Here is a 17,029-nt window from a genome sequence, read left to right as displayed (position 1 = left end):
CTAGGTCAAATATTGATTTGTTAGATCATGGGATGGGACTGGGCCAAAAACAGGGTATGCTTGGAGGAGGGGCCTCAGGGTAGTGGCTCTTTATCTACTAGTAGAAAAGTACTTTCTTTCAGGATTTTTTTAAAGTAAGTAAAGCTGCTTTAGCCTTTAACAGGACCCAAAAGCAGAAATCCAGAAGGCCCTCAGGAAGGACTAGAGGATGGAACCAGGAAGCCACTGATCCACCAAGTTCTCTCCATCTAACATCTTTGCCTTTCTTAATAAGGGCACATACTATCCTTCTAGCACACCAGCTTTTGTGCTTCCAAATTTGCCTACAATAGCTTTAGCCACAAAAAGAGATGGGGTTTCTTTTCCTGAGCACAATTCCAATTCTCAGACTGAGCCAGCTTGGGTCATATTTCTGTGCACAACCACAAGGAGAGCTAAACTTTGTACAAAATAGCAGCCCGAAACACAGCCTTATGAAAGTGGCTTTCTAGCTGAGGAGTCACTATGAACTGAATGGATGATAAATGTGAAGGACCTTGTATGCCTTGAAGGGGGGCGATGAGGACATGTTGCTTTTAAGAGGTAGATGGTCATTTCACTAAATGAGATGAAGAATAAACAAATTTGAAAAGACAGGGAAGAATAAAATGACATATGGACAAGTTTAATTACCTGCTACACCATCCAGATGGAAGTATGTGGTAAATGGATAGAAACACGGTCCATAAACTTAGGAGACAGGCATTTTTAGACCACTTTAGGTTTAGACATTCACCTGACTGAACTATTTTTTAACATTTAAAATAAAACCTTAAAAAAAATAGAATTTTTACCACAATAAACAATATATTAAAATTGACTTACAGAAATGACCAAACTATTTTTTAAACATGATTTAATTTTTTTTCACATTTCTTTAAATAAGAAGTTTTCTTCGGTAAATTTATCCAGACTACTAAATTTTCATTTTAGATCTTATTTTATATTTACATAATGGTTTCTACCTTCCTTTTAAAATGTATTAAGTATCTTTTAACTTACCATTCTCAAAAATATTCTGGGGAAATAATTATGAATTAAACATCCATAAATTCTTCTTCACTTCTGTTATAGTGTAGCAACTTATCGTCTAACCCATAGTGGTCTATCAACTGAGTAAGGCTGAGTTTCCTGTTCTCCGCAGACATGGCTGACTGCAACTCATAAAGCAACAGCTGGCTACAGCTTCTCCACTTCTGTATTAACAACTGTAACTGAGACAGGTCATTCTAAAAGAGGAAAAAAAAATAGGTCAATACCTAGCTAAGCATCTATTTTAACTTAATGAAAGTTTTTAAATTAGTAAATGCGTAGGTTTAAAGAGTAACACACTTGGTCAGGATTGAGACTTCTACCCAGGAAAAAGTAAGACGGTTTTAAGTAGAATGACTGCAATGACACTCAAATTGAGTTCTATGGCTATTTTGTTTGGTCCAACCTCTGGACCATCTTTACCCTCAGGGACAAATCAAATCAAGAAATAGGGCAAAACTATGTAGAGAAGAAACAATATAGATTAAAACATTATATTACATGTACTTTTTATATGTATTGTACATATGTATTATATGTAGTATTATAGCTATACTTTTAAAAAATGAAAATATTCAATTAATATAAATCAAAATATTCAACTTTGTATTTCCAACATCACTAACTATCTCATAAATCCCGGGTAGTTAGATTTAGAAAAATTCCAAAAATTCAAGACAGCATATCAGATCTAATATTCCACCATTTATACCACGCTGCTGGGGAAGGAGCCACTACATATACATGAATAACCCAGGTCAGGAAAGGTTATCTTCTCCCAAATGCCTAGATGAAATCTAAAAACCTACTTTGTATTTGTTGTTTTATCAAATCAAGTACCTGGAACATTTGAATAAGCTGGAAGAACACAGACTATTACTAAAAATATTTTTTATTGGGGTTCCTGGGTGGCCCAGTGGGTTAAAAGCCTCTGCCATCATTCAGCTCAGGTCATGATCCCAGGTTTCTGGGATTGAGCCCTGCATCCCGCTCTCTGCTCAGCAGGGAGCCTGCTTCCCCCTCTCTGCCTGCCTCTCTGCCTACTTGTGATCTCTGTCAAATAAATAATAAATAAAATCTTTAAAAAAAATTTTTTTTTATTGTACTTTGTGGTCTATTTTTAGCTTTTTTAATCATTCACTGGCAGCTGTCACTTTTGTTCTCACTGTACTTGATTCTATCATTTGATACTAATATTGCTACAGGCTGGAAACTAGAGAGAAAAACTTCAACTGCATATTAAATGAGAGCCGGGACTTTCTAAAGTTGTATCTGGTGTGTAGGAGCCTCTTCTACTCGAAATCTATGACTTACATTTGAGTTACAGTTGTTGGGAGCCAGGTTTCTCAATGTATGGCTTATTGCTTATGCTTAAATATTTTCTCTTTGAAATTACTTTCCTATCGCTTATTTAAAAATAAATATTAAGAAGTGGTTCTGAAATTATTCTCACCTTTGATCTATACATTTTGACCAGTTTTAGCCTCCGAAGAAGGTCTTCTTTCTCTTCAATCTGCTTCATCAATTTTGTTCTTTCTTCATTTAATCCCTGTTTGGGAAGTTCCTCATTCACAAAGTCACTCTGGAGATCACTGCATGACTCAGTATCAAGAGACTTAGATTCACACGCACTGATATTCTTGAAGGTATTTTTCAAATATGTACTTTCTTTGAATTCACCATCTTTGTGTTTAAAATTTTCCTGAAGTTCCAAACAGTTTTCTTCTGTTGAAGATGCTGGTTTCTCAGGAAAAGTCTGATCGTTTTCTTCATTCTCTACTTTAAGACGTTTTACCACATTGTAATGGGAATTAAATGAAGATCTAGTTTTCCTCAATCGTTCTCTAAGTGTTGCACTCATAGGCTGAAAAAAGCACAAAACATTAATCAAGAAAAACATTCCTGTGTAAACAAACCCACTAATAATAAAAACCTTGTATTTATTTGACAGAAGTGGTTGACACCACTAGATGGCTTTGTATCTCCACTTACCTGAAGTAACCGCCACAAAATGTAATTCCTGCAAGCCCTGTTAATTTCATTTTTGTTTTAGAAACGTCAGAACCCTTCTAAAACAGTGTTGAGACCCCTATCCTTGTCATCACAAATATCTGTTCAGCAACTAGCACATTCCTGACGCTAATGAATATTTCAGTTACAAATTAAGTAAAAGACCTAGATCCCTTCCACCAAAGACCTTCAGAATACTGCAGATTCAAACGTCCTCAATTTGGAATTTTGTAGTAACCTGATCGAAACGAAATGAAAATAACTGATTCAAGATGAAAATGGCGTGGGGGGGGTGGTGGAGTGGAGGGGGCGGGGATTATTTTAGGATAAAGACCTAAAATTATTTAATAGTTCGGTTATCTATTTACTGATCTACACATTATGTTAACTGACATTTTTTTGTAGAATTAAACCCACTACTGGCACAATATGTAGAAATACAGTAGCTCCAGCGAAAGAACTAAGTAAGATATTCTTACTTGTTTTCTTAAACTGCTTGTACGGGGAGATGGTGGGCTGGCGCAGGCCCGTGGAGTGCTAGGTAAAGTCACAGCTGAGTCGGACGGGCTTTCCATCTTGGAAATGAAATCTTCGCCTACCTCTAGGGAAAAAAAAAAAATCAGAATGTAAACAAAACTGATAAGGCGATATATTAAGTTTTTGTGAAAGAACTTTTTACTCTTGTACACATAACATCCACAAATACGCCAGCAACAACTTCACTTAGTTGTGATTCATTGTTGCTCTTTTTGCAGCTTCCCGTTTACTTTCCTAAGTAAGACTTGGTCCACGTGACTCCTGGTTTTTTCAGGACAAATAAGCATTTCACATAAACACTTGTTTTATCTATCAAAATATCCTCAAATCCGCCATTTGGGGGTAGCGAGAATAATTCTGTAATTCTTCGGGAATTCTTTAATTTCGTTACGCCGGCTTTATAATGAAATACAACTGAAATCTTGACTCGAAAAACATCATCAGACTTGTCACAGTACCTTAAACCCTACAAAGCTGTGTGACTAGCGCCAATGACCACTCAGGCCTGACGAACAAGGAACACAAGCGCAGATAAGCATACGCCCGTGTGTGTCGTTTAAGTGGCGAAGAGACCCTAGAAAAGAGTTGGCTTAAGCCGTCTTCCTCAAAGGCGTCCACTGTAATGGGGTATGAAGGGGAGCTGCTTCCTACCTCCCACCACTGCAGAACACCCACACTAGCCCTCCAGAGACCCCAGCTCACTCTCGCCCCCAGACCGCAGAAAGGGAGCGCTACTAGACTCCACCACAGACGTCCGAAGCAGCCCCACTCTCTCAGATATTCAGTCACTAACCGAGACTCCACCACCCTCCGCCATCCCCAGAGCACAGAACCTGCGCGCTGCCCCGGCGGGGCGGGACCGCGCGAGAGGCGGAAGAGACGCGCGATAGGCTGAATTGACCGACGCGCGCAGCTCCGCGGGGCTGGGCGCTCTAGAGCGGCGAGACGGCGCGCGCCCGCACGCGCGGCCTCCGGGGACCGCGAGGAGGCGGAGGCCAAGCGGGGTCACGCGAGGTCCGTAGAGACGCGTGATTGGCCCGGTGGACTGACGTTTTCCGCTCTGCTCCGCCCAAGGGCGGAGCACGGCGGAGTGTTAACGGCGCTGTCTGCGCGCGGCCGCGAGCCTCAGCCGCGTTGGGGGCGGGCCGGGGCAGAGTCACTGAACGCCAGACGGGTGGATTTTCAGTGCGCTGCGCTTCTCTTCGCGGCTTCCCCCCCACCTCCTCTTTCCAGGCCTTGCCTTCCTAGTTTTTGTGTGTGTGAACTACGCCTGGGCGTGCCCCTCCCCCTTCCCTAGGTTTTCCTGTCTTCGCTGCCGCCCCCTCCCCCCCGCCGTTAGTCTCTTGTCCTCACTCCCCACACGAAACCTCCGTCTTCACACCGGGCAGGACCCGAAGCCGCAGACCGGGCTCCGGGTTAAATGTAGGGCGCTAAACTCTCGTAAAGCAGAGACCGCAAAAGAGGGGAGCGCTGGCTTAGGCGGCCTGTTGAGAGAATCCGACATGTTAGAAATCGCTCCAAGAGGCCCGGCGGATGGGTCGAGCTCTTCTCCAGTCACTGATGTGCAAACGGCGCTTCTCTCACAGGTTTTCTACTGCATCTACCCCCACATTTAGATTCTGTAGCTTGGCTTCAAGTCTGGTCAGATTTGGGTCCAACCCCTTTGGGCTACACAGGAAGCAGACCAATCACTGAATGAGATTGTGTTGGTCCTGAATTCAGATGTTTGTTTCTGTTTTTTCCAGAATCCTGATGTTGGAGGCAGATCTAGCCCTTGCTGAATACTGGGCAGCGCCTTCGTCGAAAATCGTCGTCCCGCGGGGCCTCTGCCGGATCTGTCGCCAGAGCGAACGTCTTGATGGGGAGGGGGCGGGGGGAGCTGAGTTCGAGCCCCGCCTTAGCTGTAGAGATTACTTTTAAATATAAAACGTTAAAAAAAAAAAAAAAAAAACACCTCGCTTCCTGGTAGCAATGTTCTGTTGCTGTGCAACAACAAAGTTAAATAAATCGGGTGGAGCATTGGGTTTGGGGAACGACAATTAGTAATTTCTGAGTCACCTGGAAGTTGGGAATTTTAAGGAGCTGGTGTTTAAAACCTAATGAATGGCTTTTTTTTTTTTTTCAGATTTTATTCCTTTATTTGACAGATAGTGATCACAAGTAGGCAGAGAGGCAGGCAGAGAGAGAGAGAGAGAGAGAGGAGGAAGCAGGCTGCCCCCAAGCAGAGAGCCTGATGCGGGGCTCGATCCCAGAACTCTGGGATCATGACCTGAGCGGAAGGCAGAGGCTTTAACCCACTAAGCCACCCAGACGACCTGAATGTCCATTTTAAACGTTGATACTGTCTCTTTGCAAAGAGCTAATAGCTTAGAGGTGCCAGGACCCTGAGGAATTAACTGAGCCCTAAGTAGTCAGATCCAGAGAAACTGAAGACAACCCCGTGCAGTGATTAAGGACCTAAACCTTGGAGGCGATTTGCCCAGGTTCGAATCCTGACACCATTATTTTATATGCTTTGTCAAGTAGTGTCTCTATGCCCGGGTTTCCTCATCTGTAAAAACAGGTATAATAATATCAACCTCCTAGGGATTGGAGGATTAAATGAGAATTCATGAGGGGCAAGGAAAACAGCAGTAGATATTTAGGACCCACTCCATAATTGTTATTTTATAAATGCTTCTATATTCACCATTCCTTAATTGATACAACAGTATGCATGGTAATTCTTTTATCCTTCTGCTTTATCTCCCCAAAAAAGGCCAGATTTTTTAAAGATGCTGTAATCCATAAAACCCCACACAATTTAAGCTGAAAGTAGCAGAAAACTTGGTGGCTCCATATATAATTAATATATATTCCCCTTCTAAATTTTAAAAAATTGAGTAAATTAACCTCAAGGAATTTACAAAATGAAAGAGAGAACTCACGATTTTCTTTTCTTTTCTTTTCTTTTTTTAAGATTTTATTTACCCACCTGAACGAACACAAGCAGAGGGAATGGCCGGGGCAGAGGGAGAAGCAGACTACCAGTTGAGCAGGGAGCCGGCAGAAGGGGCTGGATCCCAGGACCTGGAACCAGGACTGGAGCCAAAAGCAGACACTTAACCATGACCAACCCAGGTACCCCAAACTCATGATTTTCTGACACAAGTGTTACCACATCAAGCCACAGGTCTGTCTGTACATTTATTTCTCCCTGAACTCATCCATTGGCATCAGTTACTCACGCTGAAAAGAGCAGACTGATTTGTCCTGACACTAGAAGCACAATGCAGACTCTGCATATTCCTTATACCTTGGGGCATAAGGTTGGGTTGTTTTTATGATTCTCTAAAATCAGCTGCTCCAAAATCCTTTTATCAGGACAGCCCAAGCTTAGAGCTGTGTTTTTGCTGGCTGCATAAAGGAAAACAACATCTTGCCTGGCAGATGTTCTGACTTGCTTATTATGTGAACTGCTATATTAAATGGGATTGTTTTGGCCAGATTTTCAAAGAACTTCAGAATAACTATTCAGAAAAACCTGTATTTTAGAAATGTGCATTTTTTGACCTACATCTCTGGCTTCTATGTGTTGTTACAACTGAATGATCTTCCCACATTTAAGTTTGTATTTTACTTACTCCAGTGACATCCACAAGTGGAAACATAGCTTCCACTCTCGACTTGGTGTAAGGAATCTGGAATATAGCCCTCATACAGTTTTCATTTTATCTTTAGATAAAGCCTCGCAAACACTTCCATGACTTTAAGTGCCCAAAATCTATGTAAGTAGTTTGTTGTTTGTGAAAAAGGACATTGTATGTTACTTGAAATTTTTCAGGGTGGGAAAAACACTGCCCTAGAGAGCCAAAAGGCAAGGGCTCCTTATTCTACCATAGAGAACAATTTGAACAATAGAATTCTATGATAATAGTAATTAATATTAACCTAAGGCAGGCTTTCCCTGTGTTTTTAAATTTCTCCAATACCCAAGGCTACTGTTAGCTACTTTGTTATTCATTAGGGAGTGGTGAATGTTTCTTTCCTTAGTCTGTGATTATTGTCAGTGGGATGATGACATAGGCCTAAAAATCTTTATGAGGCTTTTTTATTCTTTTTTAATGACAAGAAGAAAATAGTCTTTCTCTCTTTCTCCATATAAACCACACACACACACACACACACACACACACACACCATGGTTAAGGCACAATTTAAAATTTCATTGCTTTGGGTTTCTTTATTTTAAAATTCTTAGGTGTAGCATTATTTTATAAATCTTAACGGTAATCTCAGAGTGACCTAAATTCCATTCCATTGACTTTTCTGTATTAATACCATTTTTATATTATGTAGATATACCTAGTATCCATAGATTTTTTTTTAACAACTAAAAATATAAGTATACATTTGTGGGGCACCTGGGTGGCTCAGTGGATTAAGCCTTTGCCTTCGGCCAGGACATCCTGGGATCAAGCCCCACATCGGGCTCTCTGCTCAGCAGGGAGCAGGGAGCCTGCTTCCCCCTCTCTCTCTATATGCCTCTCTGCCTACTTGTGATCTCTCTCTCTCTCTGTCAAATAAATAAATAAAATCTTTTTAAAAATAAATAAATATAAATATAAATTTGTAAAACATGATTAAAATCTAATTGGGTGAGGTATTGTATAAAATCCACATGCTTAAGTTGATTTATAATGTTCATTAGGGCAAGTTAAGCAAAATTTAATACAAATTTATAACACTCACAAAAACTCTCCTAAATTCTCTTAAGTGGCTTTCAATATTTCTTCTGACATTTCTATATAAGTTGAAAATCAAAAAACCTCCCTATGTTTCTCTTGCCATGAATTCAACTCCTGCAGACCTATCCATGGTAAAGAAGATGTGTTTTAGTGTTGTCATCTTATACATTTCCCTTTAAATGACTGACAGACTATTTCTATTTCTTTTCTTTAAAGACCTCCTATGGAATTCTATAACGTATAATTGATTGATTTGTAGAGACTGTTGAAGACTTTTTTTTAAATCCAAGTGTGACCTTTGTGGGTAAACTGTTTAATTCTCTCTAGCTACATTAAGCAAAAGCAATTTTATTTTCAACCTCAAGATGAAAGAGCCCTTAACTTAGCTACTAGGCATCCCTGAGAGGTTGCCTTACTGAGTAGGATGGCTACTTAGAGTGTGAAGACATGGGAGGGTCAATAGCATTTGGGTAATAAAAACTTGCCCACCACTGGGCAACTAGAAAACTTATCTGGTAACTAATAGTGAGGGTCATATACTGAACAAGAACCTAAAGAGCTCCTTTCACCTGGTGTTCCTGTCCTTTTATTTTATTAGACCTGGCATTTTGTCAAGTCTATTAGAGACTAGAGGAGCAAGAGCATCTGTGATTCATTGCTGTCACTGGGGTGTGTTCTCTTGGAGAAGAATAGAGTGATTCAGGTTAGATTAATAATGGTGAGGAAGGGGGTAGGGTGTGTGTGGGAGGGAGGGTCGTGGCACAGGAGTTAGACTGTGGGAAGGTAATGGTAATAAAAGTATAGCTAAAGGCGACATCTTTCTCAGATCCTTAATTAACTCAAATGTCACTGCTGCATTCATTTGGGGAAAAAAAGGCATTAGATTTCAGCAAATCCTTAAGCAACAGAACATGTCTTATAATCATCCTTAACTACCTGAAGTTTGAGAGATAACAACTCCCAAGATAATTTCACAGTATTGAAATCTGTTTGAAGTGCTGGCAGAGAAGTCAGTGTAGTTTTCTACCCTTGACTCTCATTATTGTTTCAGTCTTGAGAGTATAAAAGCTTTCTTTTAGATGGAGAAGCAAGAATGTCTCATGATACCAGGAAAATAAGGAGTGAAGAGACAATTCTACCATGTTCTAGGATGCTACTGATCTTTTTTCATATATTCTTCTAGCCCCTTGGCAACTTTGATGATAAGCATAGTAGTAGAGAAAATCTGTGAATCAGCCTATAATCAGGAATTTTCTGGTCCAGTTCAGGATCTGACAGCAAGATTGAAGCTTCACCCCTTTCCCACCATTCCCAAAGGCAACATAAAAATGTCTTAGATTTTCATGATGGGCCTTATGAGCAGTACCAAACCCTCCAAATGCAGAGAGAGCCCCTGACCAAGAGATCGGAATCCCTAGGGTGGATCCGTTAGGGAGGCATAATCAAAGATGGGGGAGGTGGCTTGAGCAAAGACCTTTCTTCCTTGATCCTCTTTCCTGCACCTCCAAGACTCCCTCACTCCCATGTCCCCCACACCATGCCTAACTTGTCAGTGACATCAACATTACCCAACTCTCCACTCTGTCACCCCTCCGTTGCCACCAAAAAATAATGTGTGAAACTTGATGATAATACCGGTGATCCTCAACTGACGAATGATACTGCCATATTTTTATAGCGAAAATATGTGTTTCCCATGGATAAGATCTTGGGAAGGAAGCATAGAACATGGGTACATTCACACTGACCTGGTCCTCCAGGACTTCACTCAGCTATTTAAATGTCCTTAACACAAAATTAAGACAGATAATACTTATCCTTCGACAATGTATACCTTTAACTCAAACTTCCCAAACCTCCCACCTCCCAAAATTTTCCCTTACGTGCCCCTCTGGTTATTATTATAGCAGCTATCAAGTATAGTATCTCAGTTATTTTTCAGTTTTTGATGTGACATCGTAAGTCATATTATCCTTTCCTTAGAACCATTTACAGACTTTCCTTTTATCTTATTCTTAAGTCAAGAGAAGGTCATTCAGTTGTTTTCCAGTAGTCCACAGTGCATGGGAATGATGGTTTAGTCTACCTCCATCACATTGCTTACCCTCTTCCTTATACTGTGTTATAACTTGTGAATCTATGCTTTTCTATGAATGCTGGATATTGAAAACTCAACTTCTATGTTACCAAAGATCTACTGTGAGTGAAATTCACACCAAATGCAGGGATAACACTCATCAAAAAACATGGTCTTCTCAGACTTTTGAAAGCCTGTCATTGGGTAGATAGCATACCATGATACCAAAGAACATAGGCTTGGGTTTTGGAAGGCAGGCAACTAATCACGTCCACATTTGTTAAGCAAATTCCTATGAAACTATAAATTATAAACTGCCCATAGGTTTAAAAAAAAAAAAAAAAAGCATTACTGTAGGTTGCCATTATCTGAAATGCTTTCCTAGCCTAACTCTGGGCCACTGGAATAGGGTACTTTAAACCTGCACGTACAAGTTTAAGATTTTTGTAAAGATGCCAAATCTTTAACATAACAATAATTAACATAAAGCTTGTGCAATTAAGCTGCCCCAAAAGGAATGAGTTTGAATCTTTGGCAAGATGTTCCTCTTTTTTAAAAAAGCAGCTTCACCAGTACATATTATCTTTACTCAGAGCTGTTTCCCTTAGGTTTGTTTAGCTAACTTTGTTTCATTCCAGTAACTGTCTATAGGGATAACAATTTATTTTCAGTCACTAATTTTCAGGATGAATCAATCCTAATCAAACCAATTTTACCCCCCAGTGTAATCTGCTATGTCTATTTCCATGTTTATAGTTTGAAAGAATCAGACTTGCTGATCCCTTCAACCTAAATAGAATTCTTCTGTGCTGAGAATGGGATTAAGTTCCCAAAATAAACTCTTAAGAAGAGAATTCATTTCAGAAAAAGAAAATTCACTGATATCAAACCGTGGATGTAGTGAGCCGGTACCTGAAGTGACTTGACTTTAGGGAGTGAAAATAGCATATTATTACAGGTTTGAAAGACTACAGCTTAGAATTATGTGGACAAATGAGAATATAAATCTCCCTCTACTTATGGTGGAGTTACATCCTGATAAACCCACTGTAAAGTGAAAATATCATTAAGTCAAAAATGCATTTAATACACCTAAACTACCAAATATCCTAGCTTAGCTTAGCCTGAATCAAATGTGTTCAGAACACTTACATTAGCCTACACTTGGGCAAAGTCATCTACTTCATAATAAAATGTTGGATATCTCATCTAATTTACTGAATACTGAAAAGGGTAGACAGAATACTGAAAAGGGAAGATTTGTATGGGTACAGAATAGTTTTAAGTGTAGGAGTTGTTTACCCTCATGGCTGCATGGCTGGCTGCGAGCTGGGGTTCCCTGTCACTGCATAGTAGAGATCAAAATTCAAAACTGTAAGTTTAAGAGTCTCTATTTTTATGGTTTCTACTGAATGCATATCGCTTTTGCACCATGGTAGAGCTGAGCAATCATAAGTTGAACCATCATAGGTCTGCACTAAAAAGCTAAAATTGAACATTTGCATACTATTTAGAAGCTCTGAAGGCAAGCTTTATGAACCCATCAATAACTGCTCAAGCTAAGATTCTAGGAAACTTTTCTGGATCACTACATTGATAACTGAACCCATCCTCAAGAGTTCAAAATTCAGTGCCAAGAATTTTGTAGGAGAAGAAACAATGAGAGGAAAAAGGGGGGAGGAAGATATCTTTACTATATGTTTCTTGCCTTTAAGGAGAATAAAACTCTTGTATTTAAAACACCATTTTTTAGGGCACCTAGGTGGCTCAGTGGGTTAAGCCACTGCCTTCGGCTCAGGTCATGATCTCAGGGTCCTGGGATCAAGTCCCGCATCGGGCTCTCTGCTCAGCAGGGAGCCTGTTTCCTCCTCTCTCTCTCTGCTTGCCTCTCTGCCTACTTGTGATCTCTCTCTGTCAAATAAATAAATAAAATCTTTAAAAAAAACCCCATTTTTTAAAATAACTTATTACTGATTACTAGGCTTGGTTATGCCATACTGCAGGTTATGCTGCAAATTTAATCTGGATTTTGAGGTCCAAATGCAGATCAAACACCATGAAACCTGGGCATATTCACTGGGACTATATTCTGAGAAAATAATGACTCCTTTCTTAATGAGAAATGCATACCTCATGTTCTTTAAGGCCTTTGATACTATTGAATAAAAAGGATTATGGAAGTTTAAGATTTTATAATTAATAAAGATGTAAACATGCATTATAGATATACCTATACTTTCTTAAGACTTATGCAGTATTATAATAATCAGGGTAAAACTGATTATATCTTGTAAATTAGATAAGCCACATTTTATAGTAGGTAAAATTTTAAATGAGTAAGGCTGTAAAGCCACAGACCTTGCTTCAATTTTCTTTAGCATTCCAAACCTTTTCATTGTTGAGTTTCGTTGTTGTGTGCAGTGAGTTGGGGAAGAAATGGGCTGTGGTCACAAACTGTGAAGGTGAGGTTGCTTACATATGACATAATCATGGGTTGTCAGTTTAAATTGGGGAAAATGGAAAAGTCGTTTGGGATTTTTGTTTGAATACAACTTTGGATGAATACAAATGATACACATTGATGTGTACACCTGTTTTTCTCTGATTCATTCATTCTCCTGGAAATAAGGCTGCACAGAGTATAGGACTGAATCAGAGCAGCTGAGTCCTTTACTGACCCTGCTACTAACAACTAACGTGCTGTGTGACTCTGACAGATTCATTTAAATTCTGTGGTCTCTGTTTTCTCAACTATGAATTGTAGAAAAAAGAGTAATCTTTCCAAGCTCTGAGGTTTTCTCATTCCAGTTTGGGTACATTTTGGTCCACCTGAAATTAACCAGTTCCCACCATTACTCAGTTCACAGAAAGTTAAACTTACAGATAAAAATCCATGTAGAAACGACAATTAAACAGACACTCTGGAAGATGTGCTAGGTGCTAAATGTGGAAAAGTAAATATTTTTTTAAGGAATTTACAAAGACAAATTGGACACGTCAGTATTTATCACATAGATTCCATCAGTTTGAGCCCTCGGGAAATTTGTTATATGGAGGATTTTTTTTTTTTTTCCTTCAATGACCTTTCCTGCCTCAGAAGCCCTCCCATATCATCAGAGTCCCAGTCTCCCAGCCCTGGGGCTTCAGGCTAACTCACTATCTGCCACTTGCCATGGCAGGAAACACTCCTGGTTGGTCTGCTCATTTTTACTGTCATCTTCTGGAACTCATGTCCTCGCTTCTGTTAAATTTTGCTGCTTACCATAGGTGCTCAATAAGTGTGTTATGAATGGATAAACTTAAGGATAAATGATTAATTTTTAAATCAGTCACTCAAAAGGTGAAAATCCTGAAGTAAGAAGAGAAAGTTACAGGGTGGTTGCCTAATAGAGCAAGGGATGGGGGAATATTAACAGCAGGCAGAATTTTCACTGCACTCTTTGGATTATTGTTGGGGGCTGGTTGCCAAAAAGACCAAGTCATGATTAGAAGTTTGGAATTTTCAGACTCACCCTTCCCCAACCACTTCTCTAGAGAGGGGAGAGGGGTTAGAAACAGAGTTAATAATCGATCATGTCTATGTGAGGAAGGTTCCATAAATTCCCAATGGTACGGCATCTGAAGAGCTTCCAGGTTGGTGAACACATTCATGTACGAGGAGAGTGATACATTCCAACTCCTCAGGGACAGAAACCCTTCTGCTTAGGGACCCTCCCAGATCTCACCCTATGCATCTTTTCATCTAGCTATTCATCTGTATACTTTATCATATCCTTTAATAAACTGGTAAACAAGGGCACCTGCATGGCTCAAGTTGTTGAGCATCTGACTCTTGATTTCAGCTCAGGTCATGATCTCAGGGTTGTGAAACTGAGCCCTGCATTCGGCTCTGTGCTCAGCTTGGAGTTGGCTTGGGAATCTCTCCTTCTCCCTTTGCCCCTCCCCTGGCTCTCTCTCTCTCTCTCTCTGTCTTTCAAATCATTTATCAAATGAGGTAATAATATCTACTTTATGAATTATAATGATGCAGATAAAGTGTTTAATATGCAACTTTCCAGATAGTTACTCTTCACATAATGGTGGTAAAGATAGTGATACTGGTGGTAGTTACCCTGAAGCTGCGGATGGGGACAAATGTCAGGGGCAGGACAAGAGAGTGACTTGATCAGAGAGCTTTTCTCATCTTTCATTTAGCCAAATTTTCTCAAATTGTGCTCCAGTAGAACAATGCTGTTCCATGAGCTAGTTTTTCAAGGTGTGTTACAGGTAAAATCGAAATTAGGGTGATCTTTTCTAAATTTGCAGAAAAAAATAAAGATATAAGATGCTTCCAATTATAATTTTTTCTATTCACTCTTCTTAACACTTTTTTGTCTGCTAATGGACAACAGATAACAAATGAATAGGTAGCAGAGGAATTTTTTTTTTTAAAGATTTTATTTATTTACTTGACAGAGAGAAATCACAAGTAGACGGAGAGGCAGGCAGAGAGAGAGAGAGGGAAGCAGGCTCCCTGCTGAGCAGAGAGCCCGATGCGGGACTCGATCCCAGGACCCTGAGATCATGACCTGAGCCGAAGGCAGCAGCTTAACCCACTGAGCCACCCAGGCGCCTGGTAGCAGAGGAATATTAAGAAGAAACATCAGTAAACTGATTTAAATGTTTACTCAACATTTAACAAATATTTGTTTAATAGAAGTTTTGGGATTTCTTGGGGAAAAGACTTTGGTCATTTTTCTTGATAGTATTATTGTTCTTAGTTTGTATGACAAAACAAAATATAGCTTTATTTTATTTTGTTCCACAAAGAGCCCATGTCACCCCCATACTTGACCACTTGCAGAATTCCATGATCTGCTATTGTTTGAAACTAGAGAGTCCTGGGTTTTAGGCCACACTTAAGATTACTAAAATATCCATGGAGAGCCCCACTGTTTATCACCTAACCCCCTTCTTATATTAAAGGAACACTATCTTAAAAATACAGTCTCTTTTAAAAAACTGAAATCTTAGTTTAACAAGAGTTACACTTGTTACTTGTGCTACACGCTATGAACGGATAAGTACATCTATATCTCCTAGAGTCACTATATACGAGGATGTCCTAAAGAGTGAGAGTAAGAAAAAATGGGAAACATAGAGGAAACACGTCCTGCTTTAGCCCACGCTCTATACTAGTCATCCCCAAAAAGAGAGAACAGCCAGCGCTATTCAACTAGCTGCTCAAACTTCAGAAAACACGAATGACTACATCTTGACTCATCTTCCTCTCAGAAATCCTCTGAGGCTCAGAGTGACTTACTGATTGCTTGTTCTTGATAAGTAGATGAATCTAGCACGTTTCTAGGTATTGACTGGCAGAACTGATTAACAAGGACGGTAGGAGGCCAGTCTGCTGAATAGCCTGGGGCAGCCTCCTCTGACAGGGTGGCTCAGCATTACGTCTTCCATCATGACTCTCTCACTAGGTCTTCCATGTTAATTCAGGGGCGTAGAAGAAAAGGATTTGGAAATCTAATTATCGAGACATAAATAAAATGGCTCAAAGAGTATGGCATGAATTCTGAGACCCAAGTCTAGGCTTCTCCAGATACTTTATACCACTGAAGGCCTAGATGAACACTTCTGTTTGAATCAAGTTTCATTTTTGCAAGTAATGCTTCACATAGAAGGTATTTTTTATTAACTGCTTATCTCAAGGGCTGGCTTTTTTGCTGTGAAGTGAATCTGAAGCCCTAACAAAAATTAGGAGGAAGAGTCTCTCTTCCTAAGGCTTCTGTACCCAGACCACAGTTGGGTTTATAAGTAAAGCTTGATGGTTAGCCTTAGCTTTAAACAGGGTAAATTTAGAACGCTCTTGGAAGAATTTCTTGGACAGCTCTCTTACTGTAGCTATGTGAGCCCTGATATTGCTGAATATACCACAAGCAAATCCTTTAGTCCATAAAATTTTTTTCTACACTCTGACAACCTTGAGCTTAAGGAATTAGAATCTTAATATTTTTTATTCTTTTTTTTTTTTTTTTTAAAGATTTTATTTATTCATTTGACACAGAGAGATCACAAGCAGGCAGAGAGGCAGGCAGAGAGAGAGAGAGGAGGAAGCAGGCTCCCTGCTGAGCAGACAGCCCGATGCGGGACTCGATCCCAGGACCCTGAGATCATGACCTGAGCCGAAGGCAGCGGCTTAACCCACTGAGCCACCCAGGCGCCCAATATTTTTTATTCTTAAACAAACAAATCAAATCACAAAATATAAAAGGCGAATAACCAAAGTGGGCTTATTACATGAGTATAATGCTATTTTAGCCCTTGATAGTCAACATAGTTCACCATATTGGCCAAAAAAAAAAAAAAAAAAAAAATCATATGACCATCTAAATAGATGGTTAATATAAAGCATTTAGGTAAAGTTCAACATTAATTCATGCTAAGTAAAAGCAAATTAGTAATTTTTAAAAACTTACCTATAAAGTATTTAATTTAAAAACTATAATAAATATAATGGTGAAATGTTGAAAACTTTTCCTTTAAAATTGAGAATTCTAAGAATGCTTACTATTTCTATTCATCGTTCTGAGTGGTGATGTAATTCTTATTAAAAAGT

The 17,029-nt window shown here is 39.6% G+C and overlaps 1 protein-coding gene across 4 annotated transcripts; it reads right to left on the bottom strand.

Moving 5' to 3' along the window:
* Positions 1 to 962: 962 nt before the first annotated feature.
* On the bottom strand, positions 963 to 4,532 carry SFR1 (SWI5 dependent homologous recombination repair protein 1). Of its 4 annotated transcripts, none has more exons than XM_032313466.1 (4): positions 4,452 to 4,532; positions 3,561 to 3,682; positions 2,525 to 2,935; positions 963 to 1,268 (listed from the first exon to the last, which is right to left on the bottom strand). In XM_032313466.1, the coding sequence occupies exons 2-4, from the start codon at positions 3,654 to 3,656 to the stop codon at positions 1,077 to 1,079; spliced, it is 699 nt and encodes a 232-aa protein (XP_032169357.1). In that variant the 5' UTR covers positions 3,657 to 3,682; positions 4,452 to 4,532; the 3' UTR covers positions 963 to 1,076. The 4 variants fall into 4 exon arrangements, with proteins under 4 accessions (XP_032169357.1, XP_032169356.1, XP_032169355.1 ...); XM_032313465.1 differs by having other exon boundaries at positions 4,077 to 4,495; XM_032313464.1 differs by having other exon boundaries at positions 4,270 to 4,495.
* Between the last annotated feature and the right edge of the window lie 12,497 nt (positions 4,533 to 17,029).

The sequence above is a fragment of the Mustela erminea genome, chromosome 14 (genome assembly GCF_009829155.1).
Source record: "Mustela erminea isolate mMusErm1 chromosome 14, mMusErm1.Pri, whole genome shotgun sequence".
Classification (NCBI taxonomy): Eukaryota; Metazoa; Chordata; class Mammalia; order Carnivora; family Mustelidae; genus Mustela; species Mustela erminea.
This window is presented reverse-complemented; position numbering and strand designations above follow the sequence as displayed.

Excerpts from the sequence above, each read along its gene's own strand:
- SFR1 (XM_032313463.1), bottom strand. The coding sequence starts at position 4,435 with ATGGCGGAGGGTGGTGGAGTCTCGGTTA. Across the intron at positions 3,683-4,407 it reads GGGTGGTGGAGTCTCGGTTA|AGGTAGGCGAAGATTTCATT; the intron begins GTGACTGAATAT and ends TTTTTTCCCTAG. Across the intron at positions 1,269-2,524 it reads TCAAAATGTATAGATCAAAG|AATGACCTGTCTCAGTTACA; the intron begins GTGAGAATAATT and ends TTCCTCTTTTAG.